This window comes from Hyla sarda, chromosome 8 (assembly GCF_029499605.1).
Source record: "Hyla sarda isolate aHylSar1 chromosome 8, aHylSar1.hap1, whole genome shotgun sequence".
Taxonomy (NCBI): Eukaryota; Metazoa; Chordata; class Amphibia; order Anura; family Hylidae; genus Hyla; species Hyla sarda.
This window is the reverse complement of record NC_079196.1, coordinates 70,384,491-70,400,216: the sequence shown is the minus strand read 5'-3', so window position 1 is coordinate 70,400,216 and position 15,726 is coordinate 70,384,491. Positions and strand designations below refer to the sequence as shown.

The window sequence follows — 15,726 nt, the reverse complement described above, 5'->3', positions numbered from 1 at the left end:
AACTCTGGATACAATAAGCTGGATGTGTTGCACCCTGTCTCCCCTCCAGCACTACATCCTCTCACATGGGCCACCGCAATGGAAAATGCTGCAATGTTTTCTGACCCAACGTACAAGCTCCACCAGAGGATCCATAACAAAAGCCTGCAAAAACAATACAGGAAACATGGTCTAACAAAAATTCATCCTCATACTAAGAGGAAAAGTGTCTGCTCCTTGTCTGTGAAAATTAAAATTTCAATGATAGCAGATATATATATACACTGCTCAAAAAATAAATGGAACACATCCTAGATCTGAATGAATGAACTAATCGGATGAAATACTTTTGTCTTTACATAGTTGAATGTGCTGACAACAAAATCACACAAAAATGATCAATAGAAATCAAATTTATCAACCCCTGGAGGTCTGGACATGGAGTCACACTCAAAATCAAAGGGGAAAACCACACTACAGGCTGATCCAACTTTGATGTAATGTCCTTAAAACAAGTCAAAATGAGGCTCAGTAGTGTGTGTGGTCTCCACGTGCCCGTATGACCTCCCTACAATGCCTGGGCATGCTCCTGATGAGGTGGCGGATGGTGTCATGAGGAATGTCCTCCCAGAATTGGACTAAAGCATCTGCCAACTCCTGGACAGTCTGTGGTGCAACATGGCGTTGGTGGATGGAGCGAGACATGATGTCCCAGGTGTGCTCAATCGGATTCCGGTCTGGGGAAAGGGCAGGCCAGTCCATAGCATCAATGCCTTCCTCTTGCAGGAACTGCTGACACACTCCAGCCACATGAGGTCTAGCATTGTTTTGCATTAGGAGGAACCCAGGGCCAACCGCACCAGCATATGGTCTCACAAGGGGTCTGAGGATCTCATCACGGTACCTAATGGCAGTCAGGCTGCCTCTGGCAAACACATGGAGGGCTGTGTGGCCCCCCCAAAGAAATGCCACCCCACACCATTACTGACCCACCGCCAAACCGGTCTTGCTGGAGGAGATGCAGGCAGCAGAACGTTCTCCACGGCGTCTTCAGACGTGCTCAGTGTGAACCTGCTTTCATCTGTGAAGAGCACAGGGCGCCAGTGGCGAATTTGTCAATCTTGTTGTTCTCTGGCAAATGCCAAACATCCCGCACGGTGTTGGGCTGTAAACACAACCCCCACCTGTGGACGTCAGACCCTCAAACCACCCTCATGGAGTCTGTTTCTGGCCGTTTCAGTTGACACATGCACATTTGTGGCCTGCTGGAGGTCATTTTGCAGGGCTCCGGCAGTGCTCCTCCTTGGACAAAGGCAGAGGTAGCAGTCCTTCTGCTGGGTTGTTGCCCTCCTACGGCCTCCTCCGCGTCTCTACCTGAGATACTTGTGTGGGCTGTAGACTCCGTCTCATGCTACCACTAGAGTGAAAGCACCGCCAGCATTCAAAAGTGACCAAAAACATCAGCCAGGAAGCATAGGAACTGAGAAGTGGTCTGGGTCACCACCTGCAGAACCACTCCTTTATTGAGGGTGCTAATTGCCTATAATTTCCACCTGTTGTCTGTTCCGTTTGCACAACACCATGTGAAATTGATTGTCAATCAGTGTTGCTTCCTGAGTGGACAGTGTGATTTCACAGATGTGATTGACTTGGAGTTACAGTGTGTTGTTTAAGTGTTACCTTTATTTTTTTTGAGCAGTGTCTATTTTACTTCTTACTGGCTTGTTATTTTTTGCAGGGTGAGCTGTAGGTTGCATTGATTTATTTCTGGGGTAGGCTTTTTGATCACGTTTTGATTACCGCATGTCGGCTATCTGTGGCCCTAAGCTACTGAAATCAGCTGGGGGGCCGGCAGAGATAGTAGGGCTCGTTCAGTCAGGATCCCGCGCCATATGTCCTTAACGGCCCCTTTGTCATGGGTCATTACGGTTATGTTCACACAGCGGAAGTACGTATGGAAATTCTGCAGAAATGAATTGCCCATTCACTTTAATGAGATTCTGCTGTCCCATTCACACGGCAGAAATGAATCCTATTAAAGTCAATTCTGCATGTTAGTAACATTATGGGGGAGATTTATCAAAACCTGTCCAGAGGAAAAGTTTGAAAAGACCTGTGAAAAATGAAAGAAGCCATCTGATTGGTTGCTATGGGCAACTGAACAACCTTTCCTTGACAAGTTTTGATAAATCTCCCCCTATGTGCCCACCTTTATAAGTATACTGAGAAATCCTGCAGAATTCTAAAGGAAACTCTGCAATAAAAATTCTGCACGGCAAAAATTCCACCATGTGAACATAGCGTAAGGGGTTAAAGTGGACCTGTAAGCAGAAAAACATGGGCGTAAATAAGCAAATGGCTAGATAGGTCTAAGTTTATTCATAGTTCTTTCCAGTGATAAAATATAACTTTAGGGATTATGCAAATGAGGTGTAAGAGTCGGGGGGTACTCCAGTGGAAATTTTTTTTTTTTTTTTTTTTATCAACTGGTGCCAGAAAGTTAAACAAATTTGTAATCCTTAATCCTTCCAGCTGCTGTATACTGCAGAGGAAGTTGTGTAGTTCTTTCTAATCTGACCACAGTGCTCTCTGCTGACACCTCTGTCCATGTCAGGAACTGTCTAGAGCAGGAGAGGTTTGCTATGGGGATTTGCTCTGGACAGTTCCTGACATAGATAGAGGTGTCAGCAGAGAGCACTGTGGTCAGATAGAAAAGAAATTCAAAAAGAAAAGAACTTCCTCTGTAGTATACAGCAGCTGATAAGTACTGGAAGGATTAGGTATTTAAAATAGAAGTAATTTACAAATCTGTTTAATTTTCGGGCATCAGTTGATTTAACCTCTCTGGGACGCAGGGCATACCTGTACGTCCGGCGCCCACTCCTGCGATATAACGTGGTGAACCCGTGTTATATTGGGTCGGTCCCTGTGGCTAACGGACGCCGGGACCCGGGGCTAATAGCAAGTGTCACTGATCGCGGTGACGAGCGCTATTAAAGGAGATATCCAGTGCTGAAAAACGTATTCCCTATCCTAAGTATAGGGGATCATTTTCTAATCGCGGGGGGTCCGAACGCTGGGGCCCCCCGCGATCTAGCGTACAGGGCCCCGGCAGACCGGGAAGGAGGCGTGTTGACCACCGCATGAAGCAGCGGCTGTCACGCCCCCTCAATACTACTCTATGGCAGAGCCGGAGCGCTGCCTTCTGCAATCTCCAGCTCTGCCATAGTGCAGTGTTGAGGGGGCGTGTTGGCCGCCGCTTCGTGCAGTGGTCGACACCCGCTATCTGGCCAGCGAGCAGGGGGCCCCTTATAGGAGATCGTGGGGGCCCCAGCGGTCAGACCCCCCCGCAATCTGAAACGTATCCCCTATACTTAGGATAGGGGATACGTTTTTCAGCACTGGACTACCCCTTTAACCCTTTAGACGCTGCGATCAAAGTTGATAGCCGGGTCTAAAACGTAAAAAAAAAAAGCATTCCCGGCAGCTCAGTCAGGCTGATCGGGGCCACCGCCAGGGAAACCGCGGTGTCCAGATCAGCTAGGAGACGCAGCAGGAGGGTCCCTCACCTGCTTCCGGCAGATCCAATCGGCGATTGATTGCTCCAAGCCTAAGATCCAAGCTTGAGCAATCGACCACCAATAACACTGATCAATGCAATGCTATGGCTTTGCATTGAACAGTGCTGGCAATCAATGTACTGCATGATATAGCCCCCAATGTTTTGCTATAACATTTTTAAAAAAAGTTTAATAAAGTGTAAAATAAAAGTTCTAATCACCCCCTTTTTCCCCATTTCAAAAAAATAAAAAACATGTAAAAAAAAAAATAATATATATAAACATGTGTGGTATTATTGGGTAAAATGACTGACGACATTACAAAGTAGAATTGGTGGCACAAAAAATGAGCCATCATATGAGTCTGTAAGTGCAAAATTAAAAGGGTTATGATTTTTAAAAGGTGAGGAGGAAAAAACAAAAGTGCAAAAAAGGAAATAAGGGGTTAAAGGGTAGCTCCCACCATCCTATTTTTTTTTTTTGCTAGCCCGTTCCATCCCCCCGACGCCCCCCCCCCCCCCCCGCTACGTCACTAGCCCGTTCCCTCCTCCCCATAAGTACTACAACATATCAAAAAATAAAGTTGGTGACAGTGCCCATTTAAGGCCATTTTCATCCGCTTACCCCAATGACTGATGACCACCACTCTGGCCATAGTTTTGCAATTACAACCTCTGTTACCTGATGGACCCCCTAAACCCCCTCTCCCCTACACACCCCATTGGGGGGGATGCCAATAGGTCATCACAACATCACAGGTCTGCCTATTTTGCAAAAAAATTGTAAAACATAAAAATGATATAGATCTAATTTTGCCAAAATTGTATGGCCAAGCACAATAGTGTCCCCCCTCAATTTATTGTTCTGAATTTTTATCCATTTTTTTACATGAGGTTATGTTCCCGCACAGGTTTTTTTTTTTTTTTTTTTTGAGGGGGAAAGTCGCAGTCACATGACCCCAGCATGGGTTCTTCATCCCTGTCACTAAGTCAGTCCCCAGCTGTTGCAAAACTACAACTCCCAGCATGCCCGGACAGCCTTTGGCTGTCCGGGCATGCTGGGAGTTGTAGTTTTGCAACAGCTGGAGACAGACTGTTTGGAAAACATGGCATTTAGTTTTGCAGTGTGAATTTGCACCAAAGTTAAGACGGTGATAATAAGTATCTGTACGAGCCCTCACTGCGGGTATCACCGGCTCTGGGGCGGGGCTGTGCCTCCTTATAACGCGGATATAATGTCCTATAACTGACAGTCCAATGTACACTGAAGTCGCTGGTGGTCAGGTCTCCTCGGCAGTGAGCTAGGTGTGTACAGGGGGGTAAAGACAGACATGCGTTTCTCTTACCCACTCTAGGGGGCCCTCCAACACCCCGCTCTGCCCCTCTCTCATCCTCTTCCATTAGGACCCTGCACTGCGCTTGCGCAGAGTGTGACATTGGGGACGTGCCGTACTGACCCGCCCCCAGCCGCAGCTGATTGGCTGCTTAGTGTGTCATTCAGGTGTGTCAGGGAGAGCCGAGTAAACAATGGAGGAATGACCTGTCTGCTCTTCACTTTGAGGTGGAAGTGGTTTTTAATAGTCATGGCCATAAATGTTGGCACCCCTGACATTTTTCATGAAAATGAAGTATATCTCACAGAAAAGGATTGCAGTAACACATGTTTTGCTATATACATGGGGGGGATATTTATCAAAACCTTTCTAGAGGAAAAGTTGCTGAGTTGCCCATAGCAACCAATCAGATGGCTTCTTTCATTTTTGAAAAGGTATGTAAAAAATGAAAGAAGGGATCTGATTGGTTGCTATGGGCAACTCAGCAACTTTTCCTCTGGATAGGTTTTGATAAATCTCCCCCATGTTTATTTCCTTTGTGTGTATTTTGGAACGAAACCAAAAAAGGGAGGGAAAAATAGGAAATTGGACATAATGTCACATCAAACTCCAAAAATGGTCTGGACAAAATTATTGGCACCCTTTCAAAATTGTGGAAAAATAAGATTGTTTCAAGCATGTGATGCTGCTTTAAACTCACCTGGGGGCAAGTAACAGGTGTGGGTCATACCATCTCCCTGAGGAAGGAAGCCGTGCTTCTGAAGCGCGTTGGAGGTATCTTGGATCTGATCTTGTACCGTAGTGATGTCACTAACCGGTCTCCGTTAAGCCGCGAAGCGGGGCTATCACGGTAAAACCTCTGATATATCTCCATCCCTCTTACTACTGCTCCCATCATGGCACAGACTGTCTGAATCTGAATGAGATACTGCTGTTCTGTTCCCACCACAGAATTTCCACTGCAGATCCGCTTTCCACTGGGACAATGTTCATTCTGTCAGCAGAATAAGCAAAGTGCCATTGTTTAAAGGGAAAGTGACACTAGCTTTGCCAACATACTACTTCCACCGCTAAATAGATGTTGTAATGTAATAAACAATACATTTGGTTAAGTAGATGCGCTGTGTCATGGTGTAAAAAATATATTTTACTCCCAATGGTAATTAGGTGTACTGGGACGTTACAGGAGGACAGACCGGTCCAGTAGCCCTGCCTTACCAACAGGCCTGACTTACCTTTTGCAGGAAAACAGTGCAGAATTGTGACCATTCCAACAAGACAACAATGGCATGTTGCTGAGGCAGGGCTACAAAAGTGGACAGGAGTGGTCTATGCGAACACAGCACTGCTCCGGCCACCAAAGTAAAGCTCCCAGTGCACCAAGGACCTAATTACCATAAAGAATACACTACGTTTTTTTTTTTTACCCAATGGTGAAGTACATCTACATAACTAATGGCATTTTTGTTCCTAAAAGATAAGTGTATAATTTGTTTTTATTGACACCAACAGAATAGAATACATGTCCACAATTGGAAACCAAATGCGCCATGGTGAATGAAATTAAGACGTGGTTGAACACATACATATTTGCAAAACGGTATCAGATTTTTTCGTACTTAACAAAGAAGAAAGGAAATAACAGAACTAAGGTGGTGCAAAAAGTGCACTGCAACAACAGGTACCAAATCAAACCTCCCCACACAGAGCCAGCTTTCAAATATGCTTGGAATCAAGGCACAGGAGCAGAAGAAAAAAAAAATAAAGGAAAAAAATTATTAAAGTAAATAAATAATTAAAGAAATAAAGATATAAAAGAAATAAAGAAGGAAACAAGTGCAAAAAGAAGCAAACATATAAAACCATAACAAAATAGTAAGGGGGAAAGATAAAAAAAAGAAAGAAAAGGAGAGCAAGGGGAAAGAGGGGAAGAGAAAGTAACCCAGCCAAAGAGTGACACAATCTCAGCCCAAGAAACAAGAGAAATCCGGGGAATCCATGAACAGTTGCCATGGAAGCCACACGGAGGTAAAACGGTCAGAACGGTCATGGTTCTCAGCAAGTATTTTCCCCATTCACATGATACCCTTAAGTTCCATCAACCACTCAGCCACGGACAGAACTTCAGAGGACTTCCAAAGGCTAGAGATAACCATGCGCCATAAGAGGTGCCTTAACAAGCCCTTTGTAAGCTGCACAAAAGAGCCTGGAATCAAAGAGAGTAGTGCTACCTGTGGGGAATTAGAGAGAGATTTTCTAGAGAAAGCTTCATACATGAGAAATATGTCAGCCCAAAATGCCTTGATAAGTGGACTCCACCACACCTGAAGAAGAGTGCCCCCAGCCCGCTGACATCTCCAGCAACGGCTTGATGAGCCAGGATACAGACCTGCCAAAGGAGGACACTGCTGTAGCCAGTGACAACGTAGATAGATCCTGCAAAAAGCACTCTTCTTGAAAGCAGGGCTAGGAAAGTATCTTGTTTTTTTCTATTTCTCCTCCTCCTAGCAATAAATTATTTTTTATAAAACACTGGTTAACCCCTTTAAGGGTAGAGTCACATGGGACCGCATTTGCAGTGTATTTGACGCTGCGGAAAAGCTGCCAGCAGTCACAGAGCCACAGTAGAGCGAGCTCCCTGCTGCTGCTGCTGCTGCTGGGTAGCTCTGTGTGTTCGCTCATTTCTGGGGGAAACCTGCAGCATGAACAAGCAGTCATGCAGCGCTATGGCAGCAGTAGCAGGGAGCTCGTTCTGCCGTGGCTCTGTGACTGCCGGCATCGATGATGCGCTCCTGTGTGACCCTACCCTAAGGGTGTATTCACAATACAGTATCCTATGCATATTTGCTGCGCAGGATTTGAAGCTGTGTTTAGTCATTTAGTTTACATTGAAATTAAATATGTATGTGTGAATAGATCTTAAAGTGGTATTCTCATCTGGGCCATTTATGGCATATAACAACTGATAGGTGCGGATCCCAGAGGTGGAACCTGCAGCTATCTAACGATTGATGCCCCCTCAGTCTTCTTGCAGAGGCCAGAGGTGACTGGGAAGCCTTAAAGGACAACTGTAGTGGAACACTTTTATATATGCCCGGGCCTCAAAAATAAAATAAACTCATACATACCTTCCTACGAGCCCTCGTTGGTCCGGCACAGGCCTCACGGTCCGGCAGTGCTGACCTCATTCCACTTCCTGTGGACGGCGTATCACCGGCCGCAGCGATGTCCCGCACCAGCCTGTGATAGGCTAAGCCCACTGTCATGTAAGAAGCCGGCCAGAGCCCACATGACAGTGGGCTCAGCCTATCACAGGCCGGGGCAGGACATCGCTGCGGCCGATGATACGCCGACGGCTCTGCGGCGTCCCCATCCCCAGGAAATGGAATGAGGTCAGCACTGCTGGACCGTGAGGCCTGTGCCGGACCAACGGGGGCTCGTTGGAAAGTATGTATGAGTTTATTTTATTTTTGAGGCCCGGGCATATATAAAACTGTTCCACTACAGTTGTATTTTGTTTAACTCCCATTGACTTTTAAGAGAGTTCCATAAACAGTGTAACACCACAAGTTACAATGCATTCAGTGTCTTCAGACCCTTTCACTTTTCATTACTTGCAGCCTTGTGCTAAAATTAAAGTTTTCCCCCATTAATCTGCACTCAATACCTGATGATGACAAAGTGAAAACAGAATGTTAGGAATCTTTGTTAATTAATCGAAAAGGAAAAACTAAAATCTTGCATTGACATAAGAGACCTTTTACTTAATACTTAAAGTCCCTTTGGTAGTGATAACAGCCTCCAGTCTTCTTGGGTATGATGCCACAAGATTTGAACACCTGGGATTTTCTGCCATTCTTCTCTGTAGATCCTGTCAAGCTCTGTCAGGTTGGATGGGGACAGTTGGTGGAAGGCATTTTCAAGTCTCCACAGGGATGTTTGACTGGGTTCAAGTTAGGGCTCTGGCTGGGCCACTCAAGGACATTCACAGAGCTGTCCCTCCTGTGAGGTCTTGGTCATGTGCTTAGGGTTTTGTTGGAAGGGGAACCTTTGGCCCAGTCTGTGGTCCAGAGCACTCTGGATCAGATCACAGCACGGTGCTGCCCCACCATGTTGGGTCTGAGCCTACTAATCACACACTCCTGTCCCTAGTATTCAGAGTCATGTTGGGTTTGGGCAGTTGGGGTGCAGTTCTGAAGCTCCTAGTCACATACCCTGAGCCTAGCATTCACACCCCCTTTCCCACCCATTTGACAATTCCGTAAACAAAATACTGTTTGGTTGTTTGTTTTTTTGGACTGACCACAGGTAATAAACTTAGTAATATAACAAATTTGAGAAAAACACTTATTTCTCCCCTGATCAGGCTCCTTTTATGCTCCCCACTCTCATCCTCAACTTTTATTTACTCGTCAAAACACACCTCAATTCTGTCTATTTTACATGATGGATTTGCATGCTGCCCATACAAGTCTATGGACTGGGGAGTGGGGAGGTGGGTAATAAGAGTGATTGGAGAGAGCAGAAGCAGACAGAGACTACAGAGAGAATACACTAGCTTACTGTTAGCATTAGCTCCACTGCAAGCAGCTTAGATTGTTCAGTATAATATAATGTCCTCTATGCTGCTGCTGTGTCTGAGGCTAAGGGGGAGATATTTCATTGTCTCCCTCTCTTCTGAGCATTGTAGTTCGCCCGCCGAGCACTTTACATCCACATTTGGGGTATTTTCTTACTCAGGAAAAAAGCCCCCCAAAATTTGTAACCCCATTTCTTCTGAGTAAGAAAATACCCCAAATGTGTATGTAAAGTGCTCGGCGGGCGAACTACAATGCTCAGAAGAGAGGGAGCCTCATTGGGATTTTGAAGAGAAAATGTGTCCGGAATTGAAGGCCACGTGTGTTTACAAAGCCCCCATAGTGCCAGAACAATGGACCCCCCAACATGTGACCCCATTTTGAAAACTACTCCCCTCACGGAATGTAACAAGGGGTATAGTGAGCCTTAACACCCCACAGGTGTTTGACAAATTTTCGTTAAAGTTGGATGGGAAAATGGAAAAAAAAAAATTTTTCACTAAAATGCTGGTGTTACCCTAAATTTTTCATTTTCACAAGGGAAAATAGGAAAAACGTACTCCAAAATTTGTAACCCCAATTCTTCTATTTTCCCTTGTGAAAATGAAAAATTTAGGGTAACACCAGCATTTTAGTGAAAAATAAATAATTTTTTTCATTTTCCCATCCAACTTTAACGAAAATTTGTCAAACACCTGTGGGGTGTTAAGGCTCACTATACTCCTTGTTACATTCCGTGAGGGGTGTTGTTTCCAAAATGGGGTCACATGTCGGTATTTATTTTTTTGCGTTTATGTCAGAACCACTGTAAAATTAGCCACCCCTGTGCAAATCAGCAATTTAGGCTTCAAATGTACATAGTGCGCTCTCACTCCTGAGCCTTGTCATGCGCCCGCAGATCATTTTGCGCCCACATCTGGGGTATTTCCGTACTCAGGAGAAATTGTGTTACAAATTTTGGGGGTCTTTTTTTCCTTTTACCTTTTGTGAAAATAAAAAGTAAAGGGCAACACTTACACTAACAGGCTGGTGTAGACCACAACTTTTCCTTTTCATAAGGGGTAAAAGGAGAAAAAGCCCCCCAAAATTTGTAGTGTAATTTCTCCCGAGTACGGAGATACCCCATATGTGGCCCTAAACTGTTTCCTTGAAATACGACAGGGCTCCGAAGTGAGAGAGCGCCATGCGCATTTGAGGACTAAATTAGGGATTGCATAGGGGTGGACATAGGGGTATTCTATGCCAGTGATTCCCAAACAGGGTGCCTCCAGCTGTTGCTAAACTCCCAGCATGCCTGGACAGTCAGTGGCTGTCCAGAAATGCTGGGAGTTGTTATTTTGCAACAGCTGGAGGCTCCGCTTTGGAAACACTGCCGTACAATACGTTTTTAATTTTTATTGGGGGGGGACAGTGTTAGGGGGTGTATATGTAGTCTTTTACCCTTTATCATGTGTTAGTGTAGTGTAGTGTTTTTAGGGTACATTCACACTGGCGGAGGTTTACAGTGAGTTCCCTGCTAGTAGTTTGCGCTGTGGCGAAAAATTTGCCGCAGCTCATACTTGAAGCAGAAAACTTACTGTAAACCCGCCCGTCTGAATGTACCCTGTACGTTCACATGGGGGGGTGGGGGGGGGGGGGGGGCAAACCTCTAGCTGTTACAAAACTACAACTCCCAGAATGTACTGATAGACCATGCAGGCTGGGAGCTGTACTTTTGCAACAGCTGGAGGCACACTGGTTGGAAAACCTTCAGTTAGGTTCTGTTATCTAACTCAATATTTTCCAACCAGTGTGCCTCCAGCTGTTGCAAAACTACAACTCCCAGAATGTACTGATCACCGAAGGGCATGCTGGGAGATGTAGTTATGCAACAGCTGGAGGGATCGCAACTACAACTCCCAGCATGCTGGGATTTGCAGTTTTGCAACATCTGGAGAGCTACAGTATAGAGACCACTGCAAACTGTGGCCCTCAAGATGCTGCAAAACTACAAATCCCAGCATGCCCAGACAGCAAACAGTTGTGTGGGCATGCTAGGAGTTGTAGTTTTGCAAGATCTGGAGGGCTATATTTCAGAGACTACCATATAGTGGTCTCAAACTGTAGCCCTCCAGCTGTTGCAAAACTACAACTCCCAGCATGCCCAAACAGCTGTCTGGGCATGCTGGGAGTTGTAGTTTTGCAACATCTGGAGTGCTACAGTATAGAGACCACTATATAGTGGTCTCGGACTGCAGCCCTCCAGATGTTGCTAGGCAACTTACCGGCTTCCGTCGGATCCAGGGAGCCTGTTGCACGACATCGCCGCTCGCCGATCTCCGCCCGCAGCCTCCGCAGATCGGTAAGTGGACTTCGGTGCTGGTACTTTGTCGTTTCCCCGTTCAACCCCGCCTATTGTGGGTGGGCAGGACGGGGAAAACGAAAGTTAATCCCCCCCGCCCCCGATCTGCTATTGGTGGTCGCGTCTAGACCACCAATAGCAGGGATAGGAGGGGTGGCACCCCTGCCACCACACTCCTATCTCTTTAGGGGGATTGTGGGTGTCTTAGACACCTGCGATCCCCCTTATATTCCGGGTCACCATAGACCCGGAATCGCACAAATCGCAAGTGTGAATTCACTTGCGATTTGCGCCGACCGCCGACATGGGGGGTCTGATGACTTGCGTGGGGTGACTGCTGATCGATATCAGCAGTCACCCAAGTCCAGTCCCCGCCTGGCGGGGACCGAAATTCCCACGGACGTATGAGTACGTGCCTGGTCCTTAAGACACAGGGTGCAGGGACATACTCATACGTGCTTTGTCCTTAAGGGGTTAAAGCTTTATTTTTTTATTTTATTTTATTTTGCCTACAACTGGGCGTTTGAAATGTCGCACGTGCATCTAAGCACTTTATTGTGACTTTTTACAGTAAGCAAAAACTTGCGAACAACCTCTCCAAAGTCAATTTCAGTTTTTACTTTGCAGTGGTAACTGATTTATCAAGTGCGAAAGTCACACAAATAGACACAAACCCCTCAAAAACGCCACAAATGTACACCAGTCCAGACCTGGCTAACAAATCTGCTTTTGGTAATTAAAATGACATAAAGCCAGGGGTCAAGTCCTGGGAAAAAAAGTGTGGGAACTCACCCTAGATTTCCACTCAAAGGGGTACTAGACATCTTATACCCTATCCAAAGGATAGGGGTTAAGATGTCTGATCCCGGGGGTCCTGCCGCTGGGGACCCCCATGTTCTCCCTGCTGCTCCCAGCATTCATTTAGAGCGTTGGGTGAAGCGCCTTGCCAGAGGCTCATGATGTCACAGTCACGGCCCCTCAATGCAAGTCTATGGGAGGGGCGTGATGGCTGTCATGCCCCCTCCCATAGACTTGCATTGAGGGGGCATTACTGTGACGTCACGATCCTCTGCCCTGCATCACCAGTTATCCGGCATGGAGCGAAGTTCGCTCCGTGCACCGGATGTCTGGGGTACCGCAGCACAGATCCCCAGCAGCGGGACCCCCGCAATCAGACATCTTATCCCCTATCCTTTAGATAGGGGATAACATGTCTAGGTGCAGAGTAACCCTTTAAGGGCTGGTCCTGCAGGACTCCTGCTAATGGGAACTGTGTTCCTGCTGTGGAAAAAGTGCAGGAACTCTGTTCCCATGAGTTCCTGCAAGACTTGAGCCCTGCATAAAGCTAATGCCTCGGCACACGACAGCTTATTCTGAAAAGTCCTCTTAAAAGACACATATTCTTTCAAATTACAATTTGATGTATCCAGCTTAAAAAGATGCAATTTCAATAACAATATATTAGAAGTCATTATGTAAGTTTGTGGTAGAGTTTTTAAACTACGATATGATACCCACTGAGTATAGGAAATCAGGAACAATATTTGTCAGCTGAATAAGAGAAGATAATGATCATAGTAGTAGTAATAATAATAAATAATGTTTAAAAAAAACTTTCACACAGTCACACAGTTGTGTGACGTTTGTTGGAACTGAAGTCTATGGGTGCAAAACACCCGAAAAAGGAAGTCACATGCCCCTCTAGACCTGTTACATCTAACCCCCTGCCTTCAGCTCTCCTCTAACACTCTTCTCTTGTGGCGTTCAGTGCGCTTTAAGAGATCACTTTAATCTTCTTCTCATATGACCCCTCTGCTCCTGAATCCTGCCTTCTCCCTGTGGCCTAAATCTTGTGGACTTTACCTAGTCGTCTTCTAATCTCACTACTGTAAAGGATTTTCTGATAGGGAAGAAATGTATCTACTTGTCCCTTTCTTGTACCAGATTCCCCCTCCTCCTATTGAAACTTCCAGACTGGCTCAAGTCTTTTCGTTCCTCCAGTCCACTGTACCCTTTGCATCCCTTTACTTAATTTGAAGCTTTGGCATTACACAGCCCTCTTCTACCATGCTCCTTATCTGTCTTGTACTCCTCCTTTAAACTGAACTGTAAACTTCAGTTTGTGTCTCAAGTGTAAGATTACCATCAGAATGACGTGCCGCTCTCAACCTGGCATGCCTGTTGTTCCCAGCTCACCATGGGTAGCTGACAGGCATCCCTGGTTGAGACTGAAGTTAAAATACTGCATAGGACGTATTATGTTCCAACAAGGTTACTTGCTCTCTTTTCCATGGTTTGCGCTCTATGTTTTAGAGGCAGTCCAGTGAATGGTACCACGGGTCATATTTGGTATATTTGCCCAATGTTGATCTTCTCTTGGCACAAAATAAACACTTATTACTGGAGTTACCAGCACCCATTGCCCTCCGAGTCCAGCATTTGCCTTCTAGGTGATGAACCCCCTGTGAACCCCCCCCATTTAAATGGATCCAGTAGATATTATTAGTGGCTCGTATTCATTTTGTATCTAAGTGGTAGATCCCAATGGTAAATCATGATTTTCGAAAAGCTTTCTGCTATCCTGGTTGACTCCATGGATTTGTTCAATAAGGGTTGGCAACCTCCCTGGTTTTGCAACCTCCGTGGTTTTTCTTATTCTCATGTGTCTTATTTGTCCTTGCCATTGTGTACACATTCACTCTTGTTTTGTAATTCTATCAGTACCTTGCTCTGCCCCATATTGTGACGGTACTTGATGTTTTGTCTATCCTCATTTACTTTTCTTTATTGTGTATCCATATGCATTATTCATGACCTTCACCCCCGCACGAAGTGGTGGTCAATACCACGAATACTGTACATCTGGCTCTCCCATAGAGATGCATGGAGAGGGCGTGTCGGCTACCAATTTGTGCGGGAGTTGACGCCGCTCCGTTTATGGGGAGAGCGGTGTGCTGGGCTTGATATCCCTGGGGGTCAGAGCGGTTGGACGCCCCACAATCAGACACTTAAAGGGGTTCTCCATAAGGTGATTTTAGTACGTACCCGGCAGACAGTAATGGACTTGCTTAGGAAGGATCTGTGCTTGTCTTAAGGCTAAATGGCTATGTTGTGAGATTACCATAACACTGTGGCTAGCTTTTTGTGAACTTGTATTTCCTGTATGATTTTTCTTTTTCTGTCTACAAATCCCACAATTCTATTTTCCTCCCTCCCACACATCAGCCAGCCCACTCATTGAAACATAAATGAGCTGCAGACCTGTGGTTTTCAATCAGGGTGCCTCCAGCTGTTGCATTAGTTGCAGATTGATCCCTCCACCCATTGAAGCAGACAGACTCCCTTTCATCAGCTGACTAGTGAGTCAGGTCTCGGCCGCATTGCAAGCTGGGAAAAATCCGAGACAACAGTCATTTTGTATGTTAAAAATAAATAGTGGGGTGAAAATCACATAAGAATTGTGAGAAAACCATCACACACAGGTACAGACACTATATTATGAACTACACTAACTTTACAGCCCCTGTAGCATAGTCAAATTAAAAAAAATCCTGGAATACCCCTTTAAGCTTTGGGTAGGGGATAAATTGTTTAGCACCACAGAACTCCTTTAATAAAGTTTCTCTGTTTGACACTAAAAAGTCACACTTTGAGCTTGCTGTGGAAAAACAAAGCCACCAAGGTAAAAACCGCCAAACACAAAAACAATGTGGGGTTTTAGAAATTATTGTAAACTGTAGATGAAATCTAAGGCAGCTTACAACAGGCATTGATTTCTATATGTAGTGTATAGACAGGCACACATGTTGTTGTATTATTAAATTAATATTCCCAAAGAACAGCAAATAAAATCCAGTATAAAATAAAACTTATAAGTGTCAGATCATGGGGGTCCAACCGCTGAGACCACCTGGATCTATGCATGAATTAGGTGTG

At 45.4% G+C, this 15,726-nt stretch overlaps 1 protein-coding gene and 1 long non-coding RNA gene across 4 annotated transcripts in view; one reads left to right on the top strand and one right to left on the bottom strand.

Moving 5' to 3' along the window:
* Positions 1 to 5,005, bottom strand: part of ASB1 (ankyrin repeat and SOCS box containing 1) — a 48,451-nt gene extending 43,446 nt beyond the window's left edge. For all 3 annotated transcript variants that reach the window (XR_008847268.1, XM_056536415.1, XM_056536414.1), the window contains exon 1: positions 4,885 to 5,005. Coding sequence is in view for 2 of the 3 variants with exons in the window: in XM_056536415.1 (XP_056392390.1) it covers positions 4,885 to 4,975 (91 nt within the window). In the remaining variant the exon portion in view is untranslated. The remainder of the gene's footprint in view (positions 1 to 4,884) is intronic.
* A 34-nt stretch (positions 5,006 to 5,039) lies between these two features.
* LOC130285149 (uncharacterized) lies at positions 5,040 to 6,650 on the top strand. Its single transcript, XR_008847270.1, has 2 exons — positions 5,040 to 5,099; positions 6,385 to 6,650. It is a non-coding gene; the product is annotated as an uncharacterized LOC130285149 (long non-coding RNA).
* Positions 6,651 to 15,726: the final 9,076 nt, after the last annotated feature.